This window comes from Danio rerio, chromosome 23, assembly GCF_049306965.1.
Source record: "Danio rerio strain Tuebingen ecotype United States chromosome 23, GRCz12tu, whole genome shotgun sequence".
In the NCBI taxonomy this organism is placed as follows: Eukaryota; Metazoa; Chordata; class Actinopteri; order Cypriniformes; family Danionidae; genus Danio; species Danio rerio.
In genome coordinates, this window is record NC_133198.1 from 2,770,498 (window position 1) to 2,781,501 (window position 11,004).

At 41.2% G+C, this 11,004-nt stretch overlaps 1 protein-coding gene across 1 annotated transcript in view; it reads left to right on the forward strand.

The window, feature by feature from the left end:
- Positions 1-11,004, forward strand: part of top1b (DNA topoisomerase Ib) — a 33,412-nt gene that overhangs the window by 19,128 nt on the left and 3,280 nt on the right. The window contains exons 13-20 of the mRNA XM_002666402.7: positions 117-261; positions 1,801-1,944; positions 2,313-2,498; positions 3,915-3,983; positions 5,421-5,535; positions 5,622-5,749; positions 8,640-8,734; positions 10,445-10,594. Of these exons, the coding sequence (XP_002666448.3) occupies positions 117-261; positions 1,801-1,944; positions 2,313-2,498; positions 3,915-3,983; positions 5,421-5,535; positions 5,622-5,749; positions 8,640-8,734; positions 10,445-10,594 (1,032 nt within the window). The remainder of the gene's footprint in view (positions 1-116; positions 262-1,800; positions 1,945-2,312; positions 2,499-3,914; positions 3,984-5,420; positions 5,536-5,621; positions 5,750-8,639; positions 8,735-10,444; positions 10,595-11,004) is intronic.

Here is an 11,004-nt window from a genome sequence, read left to right on the forward strand (position 1 = left end):
CTGTTTTCACAGAGGCAGACTTTACACCCTATAGATTTCCTTTTCATCATACAGCGAATCTCTTTTCTCCGAGAAGTAAATGTGTGCAAGACGGAGTTGATGTGTTTCGTCCTCAGAGACTCAGTTCAGCCCAAAGCGCCGCCGGGCACCAGGTGGAAGGAGGTCCGTCATGATAATAAAGTCACCTGGCTGGTGTCCTGGACGGAGAACATTCAGGGCTCCATCAAGTACATCATGCTCAACCCCAGCTCCAGAATCAAGGTCTCCAACACACACTGTTCTCAGACTATACTAAATGTGCTATTTCACAATGTAATGCAGTGTGTAGCAGAGCAAGACTGAAGTGTGCTTCATCTGTCACCACACATATAAACCTCTTACATATAATTTCTTATGCTGTGGTCACACCAGACACGGCATGCGCAAACAAATCTCCAAAAAAAAGTCAAATTGGCTTAATTTGTGCATCAAATTCACTTCACAATAGATGTGGATTCATGTCATGGCTTCTAAAGCTTTCATTGCAAAACGGCTAACACCGCATTCACACGGGGCTTCAGCGTCAACGCTTGACTGAAGGCGTGTCTGAAGTTGGGGCTGAAGCCATCATCATAGAAGCGTCAGCCAATGAAATTCAGTCAGCAATTAACCACTGTCTAGCTGGTGTATTTGCATACACCGATCTGATTGGCTGACGCTTCCGTCGACGCTTGAAAAGTTGAGCTAGTCCCAACTTCTGCAGCGAGCTAAGCCCCTGAAGGGGCGCTGATGCATCCACAATGCAGTTCGGCAACGCCTGATGTCACCTATTCAAAGTGAATGGGAAGCGTTGACGCTGACGCCCCGTGTGAATGGGGCGTAACGTATTTTATTGAGAGAGTAGCTGTGCTTTATGTGCTTTAGGAAGGCTGAAAACAGCGTAGATTTGTTTGGCGCCGTGTCTGATCTACTACATCCTTTCAGAGGTGCACCCGGCTCTGTGAGTTCATCACCCTCGGCACATCAACAACAGGCACTACGTATATATTCACGCCCATACAAGAGCAAGCTCCTGATTGGTTAACACGGCACGAATGTCCACTGAAGTTCAGATTTTTCAACTCGATGGAAATTTGCACGATTTGAGCAATTCGTACTGCTGTAAATTACTGTTATTGAAAATCCACTGCGTAAGAAAACATGTTAGTGGTTAGTGGTTCATTCTGCTGTGGTGACCCCTGATAAATCAGGGACTAAGCCAAATAATAAAGTGAATGATTGAATGTTATTGGAAAAAATACGACCCAAAAACTTATCAATATTCATTCATTTTCTTGTCGGCTTAGTCCCTTTATTAATCCGGGGTCGCCACAGCGGAATGAACCGCCAACTTATCCAGCAAGTTTTTACGCAGCGGATGCCCTTCCAGCCATCTCTGGGAAACATCCACACACACACTCATACACTACGGACAATTTAGCCTACCCAATTCACCTGTACCGCATGTTTTTGGACCGGAAACCGGAGCACCCGGAGGGAACCCACGCGAAGGCAGGGAGAACATGCAAACTTCACACAGAAATGCCAACTGAGCCGAGGTTCGAGCCAGCAACCCAGCGACCTTCTTGCTGTGAGGCGACAGCACTACCTACTGCGCCACTGCCTCGCCACTATCAATATATCAATATAATTGTTAGCAATAACACACACCGCCGCTACTATTAAGTGCTGACTATTAAGTGTTGAATTGTTGAACTTATCATGAAAGGGAAGTTTTTTTCAGTGGTGGTAAATGTGTGTGTATGGGGGTGTGTGTCTCAGGGAGAGAAGGACTGGCAAAAGTACGAGACGGCACGGCGGCTGAAGAAGTGTGTGGAGCGCATCCGGGCGCAGTACCGGGAGGACTGGAGGAGCAAAGAGATGAGGATTAGACAGAGAGCCGTCGCGCTGTATTTCATCGACAAGGTCTGTCTTCATCACACACTCACCACCTCACTACACTCTCTGCAGTACAACAGGGGGTTTCAGATGGGGGTGGGTGGATTGATCCTAAAGTATTGTTATTTCCGATACTGGCAATGCATCCGTAAATAGAAGTATCGATCCTTTCTATAATAGTCAGTCAATTTGCATGTGCAGTAGCTGGAGACAATAGAAGTGCAAAGGATGAGCAGCGGAGTGACATGTGCTCTTTAAGGTTGAATAAAGACCACCCGTGCTGCTGCGTTCTGAAGCATCTATCAATGTCTGTCAACTTAATCAATGTCTAATCATCTTGTTTTCGGATGCTCAAACTTTAGCATTGTCCTGTGTGTGTGTGTGTTTTGGTTTAGTTGGCTCTGAGGGCCGGTAATGAGAAGGACGAGGGGGAGACGGCAGATACGGTGGGCTGCTGCTCGCTGCGGGTGGAGCACATCAAACTGCATCCACAACTGGACGGACAGGACTACGTGGTGGAGTTCGACTTCCTGGGAAAAGACTCCATCCGCTACTACAACAAAATCCCAGTGGAGAAAAGAGTAAAGCTGCGTCCCAAATCGCATACTTATGCACTATTCTACGCCATTTTGTAGTATAAATAGTGTAAGTAGTGTGTTCACACTGAAAACTCTAAAAATAATAAGTGCACTTTAATTTCCCGGATGATGCACTCATTCAGCCACTAAAATGAAGTGTGTAATGATGGACACTTCACGCGCTCAACGACAGCAGGTTTGCTTACGTAGCGGAAGAGGCGGAGCTATCGGACGCACATGTTGAATAACTTTATTTATTTTGGATGGTGAGAACAAAATTCTACTACGAGAGTGATTATAGTGCCTCCCGATGGTGAATGCGGCAACACTCACGGCAGGTAATATTTGATAATTCGGTCGTTTATTTCACTGATTTGGCGACCGTCAAACGTCATCAGGGAAACAATTTGAATTTTCGCTTAGTAAAAAAACATTAGTGTGCCATTTGGGACGCCACTACATACATGTACTATCCTGTTGAGTGTGTAAGTGCATAAGTACATAGTGCATGAGTGCATAGTGTATAGTGTGCCATTTGGGACGCAGCTTAAGAGATAACCTGAAAAACCTGAAGGAGCTTTCATTAGTGACCCCGAACCACAAAACCAGTCTTACGTTGCACAAGTATATCCCAGCTAGCAAAATTCATGTCCGGCCCACACTAGACACTTACATCCGACCCACACACCGCATGGAATGACAGCACTAGGGCGGTCTGCTCCTGTTAACCAGATCTGGGCCACAATTAAGCCTTAGCAATATTACATATCAGCCAGAATTCAACCACATGAACCAGAACTGACCCTATTCTGGGCCACAGTTTGCTTTCATTCTCACACAGGACACATCTGGATCACATACTGAATGGAATGATGGCTCTAGGGCGGTTCACTACTGTTTGTCAAAATTGTCTATAGTGTGTGTGTGAATGCAAGAGTGTATGGGTGTTTCCCAGTTCTGGGTTGCAGCCGGATGGGCATCCGCTGTGTAAAACATATGCTGGATAAGTTGGCGGTTCATTCCTCTGTGGTGACCCCAGATTAGTAAAGGGACTAAACAGAAAAGAAAATGAATGAATGAAAAATCTATGTTAATGATTTAGTTTTGATACCAAGCTATTACAATCTGGCATCATACTGAATGCATTATTAAGGTATCGAGTCATCCCAAAAAGGAGATTTCCTAAATATTCAGATTTGTTTTGTGAATTCTCTGATATATAGTTATACATATAGTTATAGCTAATTTTGATTTATCCTAACACATCAGTGGCGATGGAAATATGATGTATTCAGCTTTCAGGTGATCTCAGTTTCTAAAAAAGGTTGACAGTTATGACTGGTTTTGTGCTCCAGGCTCACATTTGTTCTTCACTTTTGATAACTAATAACTATGTTATTTTGTTTGTTGTCCTGTTAGGTCTTTAAAAACCTTCAGCTGTTTCTGGAGAACAAGCAGTCTGAAGATGATCTGTTTGACCGACTCAATGTAAGCCATTTTAAGTTGAACTTCACCAGAAATGTGCATCTTACTTAAACCTTATTTTATATATATATATATATATATATATATATATATATATATATATATATATTATATATATACAGTTAAAGTAAGAATTATTCGCCCCCCTGTTTTTTTTTTCTCCAAATTTCTGTTTAACGGAGTGCATATTTTTTTTCAACAAATTTCTAAACATAATAGTTTTAATAGTTCATCTCTAATAACTGATTTATTTTATCTTTGCCATGATGACAGTAAATAATATTTGACTAGATATTCTTCAAGACACTTCTATACAGCTTAAAGTGGCATTTAAAGGCTTAACTAGGGTAATAAGGGTAACAAGGTAGGTTAGGGTAATTAGGCAAGTTATTGTATAACGATGGTTTGTTCTGTAGACAGTCGAGAAAAAATGAGTTTAAAGGGCCTAATAATATTGACCTTAAAATGGTGTTTAAAAAATTCAAAACTGCTTTTATCCTTGCCGAAATAAAACAAACAAGGCTTTTTCCAGAAGAAAAAATATTATCAGACATACTGTAAAAATTTCCTTGCTCTGTTCGACATCATTTGGTAAATATAAAAAAAAATAAATAAATAAATAAAATAAAAAAAAAATTGAAGGGGGGCGAATAATTCTGACTTTATATATATATATATATATATATATATATATATATATATATATATATATATATATATACACACATTGTATTTTTGTTAATGAAGCAGTTTGTTAAAATGTATATAATAAAACAATGTGTATACAAATGGTGTAGTTATTGTATTAGATACATCAGGTTTTTATAATATCTGCTATAGTGAGAATATGGAGCTCATACTTTTTGAGTTTTTGTCTTAATATTTTGTTTTTCTGCAATATATATTTTGTAATATATTTCACCAGATAAACTGAATAGCTTTTTTGGGGGGGGGATTAATATACAATTTTAGTTTTATTAGGATTGTTCCTCATAACACATAATAATAATAAAATTACAATCACAGATAAATACAAAAGAGCAATTGCAAATGAAAGAAACAGCACTTTTCTGATATTACTAAAGCTTGAAAAATAAAATAATCTTCATCATATTAATAAATACAAATAATCTTTGTAATCTACAGCTGTAAAGGTTATCATTTGCTCTCTTGAAGTGCTTAATAATCATTGATCTAAAATCAATAATCAGTAAAACTGCATGATGGATATACACTTTGCAATGAGAAACTATTGTACCTGATCACATATAATTACGACTGGACATTGCACATGCTGCAATGTGACTAGAGTGGATGTGTACATTGCAATATATAGGTATATATGCTGAAATGATATACTGTGCAGCTCAAGTATATCATACATGATGAGTTATGCTTTATATGATTAACGTGATATGAACCTTCTGCTCTGTTCTTTAGACGTCGATTCTGAATAAATATCTACAGGAGCTGATGGATGGATTGACAGCCAAAGTGTTTCGCACGTACAACGCGTCCATTACCCTCCAGCAGCAGCTGAAAGAACTGACCAGCCGTGAGTCTCTGCGCTGTTTAAGAAAACCCTGAGAGCTTGTTGGTGTTTTTAAATGACCTCGAACCCATTTGCGCTGAATGTTACAGCTGGTGAAAACATCCCTGAGAAGATCCTCTCCTATAACAGAGCCAACCGAGCTGTGGCTCTTCTCTGTAACCACCAGAGGGCGCCACCAAAAACCTTTGAGAAGTCCATGCAGAACCTGCAGACAAAGGTGGGACACGAGGCGTTCATAATCACTGTTATCATGGTGCAGGGTGTCCTGGGGTCATATCATGGTGTCCTTAACATGTCTTAAAATTTCAAAAACTAAATTAAATGCCTGAAAAAACTCTTAAATTTACTGAAATATTGCTTTGTAGGTCTTGTTAATCATGTTAAACAGGTCTTTATTTTTCTCAGTCCGTGTTAAGCTACCCAATCAGGTCGACACCCGGCCAATCACCAACCATTCAACTCATTAAAACTTTAACAAACTCTATTCACCAATATGATTATATATAATTTTTTAACAATATGGCTTAATTATCCTTACAATAACATTTCGGTTGTATTTTTTTGCTACCTGGACACTGAGCCAGACAGACTGTAGTGCATATATTTAGTTTATTGTAGGTTTTAAGAAATATTATGTTGAAAAAGTGAACTAGAGTTTGCTTGTTTACAATCATTATTTAAAATATGTGGCTAAGCAATAACTAGATTTAAAGTTTTTTTGATGAGGCAGGTAAAAATCTTTAGTGTTTAGCCCTGGAGTCTGAAAGATCATTCATAATGCTCTTAAAGAGGTCTGAAAAAGTCTTCAATTTGACCTGAAGAAACTGAATTGTGCAGGTTTTCCCCTTTGTTATCGGTACACTGAGATCTAAGTGAAGTGTATTTATAAACTAATTTTGAGAGGATCACGTGCTTATGATTGCTTGCGGCTGGCCCGCATTATCCAATTTATGATTCACCAATCAGATGACTCCTAAGCCACTATAAATGACCTACATTTCATACCACCCAAATAGCATACGAATGTGGGCCACTTTAGACAGTTATGCGGCACTGGTGGTCTTCCTTTGGCCCAGACTAAATGAATGTGAGCCTGAAGTGGCCCACCTGTACAATGGCAAAGGGGGGAGACAAAGATTCAAATTCATATATGGGCCATTTAAGGCAAAGATTTGGATCTGATTTGAATGTGAGCCCAATGTTGCGCATGTGGAAAATGATCAATTTGGCCCAAATGACAGAGGACAAATGTGGGCCACAGTTGGCAAAATATTGGCATAGTCATTTAAAGGGTAATCTATGTCTAAACCTAAAGTGGCTCACACGTGTAGGTGCAAATGTGGCCCAGTTATCTTAGGACATATGTGGGCCACTTTTGGTAAATATTTGGCACTGTAAGCTCTGGCTATTGCGGCTGTGAGCCTAATGTGACCCAGAGAAAATATGGCAAATGTGGCCTAGTTGTTTTATAACATATGTGGGCCACTTTTGGCAAATATTCAGCACAGTAAGCTCTGGCTAATGCAGCCGTTAGCCTATAGTGGCCCAGAGAACACATGGAAAATGTGGCCCAGTTATCTTAAGACATATGTGGGCCACTTTTGGCAAATATTCAGCACAGTAAGCTCTGGCTAATGCAGCCGTTAGCCTATAGTGGCCCAGAGAAGACATGGAAAATGTGGGCCAGTTATCTTAAGACATATGTGGGCCACTTTTGGCAAATATTCAGCACAGTAAGCTCTGGCTAATGCAGCCGTTAGCCTATAGTGGCCCTGAGAACACATGGAAAATGTGGCCCAGTTATCTTAAGACATATGTGGGCCACTTTTGGCAAATATTCAGCACAGTAAGCTCTGGCTAATGCAGCCGTTAGCCTATAGTGGCCCTGAGAACACATGGAAAATGTGGCCCAGTTATCTTAAGACATATGTGGGCCACTTTTGGCAAATATTCAGCACAGTAAGCTCTGGCTAATGCAGCTGTTAGCCTATAGTGGCCCAGAGAGCACATGGAAAATGTGGCCCAGTTATCTTAAGACATATGTGGGCCACTTTTGGCATATATTCAGCACAGTAAGCTTTGGCTAATGTGGCTGTGAGCCTTAAGCGGCCCAGAGGAGACATGGCAAATGTGGCCCAGTTATCTCAAAACAGATGTGGACCACACAGACTAAAGTCACCATCGTGGAGAAAAGTGTTTGCTTTAGTTGGGCTTATAGCCCTGAACCTCTTAATGTAAATTTTCTTTTGGGCTGTTGCAACTTTTTGAGAACTTTGCTTGAAAAGTTTGTTCATTACAGCAAACAAAATGAAGAGAGGCAGAACCTGTGATGAAATAATACAATTCAATGATGTCTACCAATGTTTAATTCATTATTAGAAGGAATAGGCCAGATCTGGGCCAGAATAAAAGCAAACTGTGGCCCAGAATAGGGTCAGTTCTGGTTCATGTGGTTGAATTCTGGCTGATATGTAATATTGCTAAGGCTTAATTGTGGCACAGATCTGGCAAACAGGAGCGGACCGCCCAATTGCTGTCATTCCATGCGGTATGTGGGCCAGATGTGAGTGTTTGATGTGGGCCGGATTTGAGCCACAAGAATTTTGCTAGCTGGGCACAGTCATCTTCGTTTTGAAGAATCCCCCCTTCCACCCCTACTCCTTCTCCTTTCCTAGATGGGTGGCCGAGTGGTTAGCACTGTTGCCTTGCATGAACGTCTTTGGTTCTGGTCATTACCAAACTAGCCGACATTTCTGTGCGGAGTTTGCATGTTCTCCTCGTGCTCACGTGGGTTTCCCCCGGTTTCCTCCCACCTTTCAAAAACATGCAACTTCAGTTAATTGACTAATCCAAATTGGCACCGTAGACATGCTCCCAGTAAGTAGTTATCTCTTAAGAGCAATCACTATCTGTTTATCATCTACTACAGAAGATCTACTTGAGCTCAAGCTCCCCTCTCGCCTTGCAAATGGTAGGGAGCCCCGGGCTCGAGGATCTTATGAGCTCAGGGCTCTCTCCCGTGACAGCATGCCGAACACACTTTATAATCAATCATCAGCTGAGTGTGAACTCTAATGTGTATTTTGTGCTGTCGTGTCACTCTGTAGATAGACGAGAAAAAGAAGCAGCTTTCTGCTGCTAAGAAGGAACATAAAGCAGCCAAAGCTGATGCCAAGGCTCTCCATGATGAGAAAAGTAAAAAGTAAGCAGTCTTTTATTTATGATCAATTCTTAACTCTTCTGTTTTTATATAAATAAAAATATATAAATATTAGACACGTATTCAATATGTATTAAAGTGTTTTTAGACATGACCTTTTATGCAGTTTGTATTGTAGTGTTTTGCATATTAAGGGTCTAACATGTTTCAAAGGCACTATAAAAACGTCTCCCAAAACGTTTCTGAAACAAGTTGTTAGTCATTTCAGTCTTATGTCCAGCACAAACCCACATAGGTTTGATCAATATTTTGTGTATGTCAGTCTATTGTCTTCAATGACTTCTGGTGTACTACATTTGCTTTGACTCTCAGATGCAGTATTTGTAGCTGAGACTGTTGCCGATCAGACAGCCAATCAGAGCAGAGTTGAGCCATCTGACCAATCAGAGTAAAGCAATCTGTCCAATTGCAGCAGAGAAGAGCAATCTGTCCAATCGAAGCAGAGTAGTGTCATCTGACCAATCAAAGCAGAGTAGTGTCATCTGACCAATCAAAGCAGAGTAGTGTCATCTGACCAATCAGAGCAGAGTAGAGCAATCTGTCTAATTAGAGCAGAGTAAGGTTATCTGACCAATCAGAGCAAAGTGCAGTAAACTGACCAATCAGAGTAAAGCCATCTGACCAGTCAGAGCAGAATAGAGCAATCTTGTCCAGTTGGTGCAGAGTAGTGTCATCTGACCAATCAGAGCAGAGTAGAGCAATCTGTCCAATTAGAGCAGAGTAAGGTTATCTGACCAATCAGAGCAGAATAGAGCCATCTGACCAATCAGAGCAGAGTAGAGCCATCTGACCAATCAGAGCAGAGTAGAGCCATCTGTCCAATCAGAGCAAGGTAGAGCAATCTGTCCAATCAGAGCAGAGTAGTGTCATCTCTAATAAACATTTGCGTGTGCTATTATTAGTGCAGTAAACTGACTAATCAGAGCAAAGCCATCTGACCAGTCAGATTAGAATAGAGCCATCTGTCCAGTTGGTGCAGAGTAGTGTCATCTGACCAATCAGAGCAGAGTAGAGAAATCTGACCAATCAGATCAGAGTAGAGCCAGTTGACCAGAGCAAAGAAGAGCAATCAGCATAGTAGAAGAGCATAATAGTGTCATCTGACCAATCAGAGTAGAGTAGTGCCATCTGTCCAATCAGAGCAAAGTAAAGCAATCTGTCCAATCAGAGCAGAGTAGTGGCATCTGACCAATCAGAGCAGAGTAAGGTTATCTGACCAATCAGAGCAAAGTGCAGTGATCTGACCAATCAGAGTGGAGTAGAGCCATCTGACCAATCAGAGCAAAGTAAAGTAATCTGATCAAGCAGAGCAGAGTAGAGCCATCTGACCAATCAGAGCAGAGTAGAGCCATCTGTCTTATCAGAGCAGAGTAGAGCATTCTGTCCAATCAGATCAAAGTAGAGCAATCTGTCCAATCAGAGCAGAGTAGAGCCATCTGTCTAATCAGAGCAAAGTAGAGCAATCTGTCCAATCAGAGCAGAGTAGAGCAATCTGTCCAATCAGAGCAAAGTAGTGTCATCTGACCAATCAGAGCAGAGTAAGGTTATCTGACCAATCAGAGCAAAGTGCAGTGATCTGGCCAATCAGAGCAGAGTAGAGCCATCTGTCCAATGAGAGCAAGGTAGAGCAATCTGTCCAATCAGAGCAGAGTAGTGTCATCTCTAATAAACATTTGCGTGTGCTTCGTTGAGGGCTGTGGAGACAAAGAAGAAGGCTGTGCAGAGGATTTCTGAACAGCTTATGAAGCTGGAGGTTCAGGCCACAGACCGCGAGGAGAACAAACAGATCGCTCTGGGCACTTCTAAACTCAACTATCTGGACCCGCGCATCTCCGTCTCTTGGTAAGAGAAACACACCGCCAAAATATCAATGGAGTGGCTTCACAACAACTCGGTGAATGTCTTGAGTGACCCAGCCAGAGCCCAGACCTAAATCCTATCGAGCATCTCTGGAGAGATCTGAAAATGGCTGTACACCGTCACTTCCCATCCAACCTGATAGAGCTTGAGAGGTACAAAATTGAGAGGGCAAAAATTCCCAAAGACAGGTGTGCCAAGCTTGTGGCATCATATTCAGAAAGACTTGAGGCTGTAATCGCTGCCAAAGGTGCATCAACAAAGTATTAAGCAAAGGCTGTGAATACTGATGTACCTGTGATTTCACAGCTTTTATACGTATGTTTTAAAAAATCTAAATATTAACAACTTCAAGGATTTAAGATGCTGATGATCGTTTAATGCATGTCTTGTGT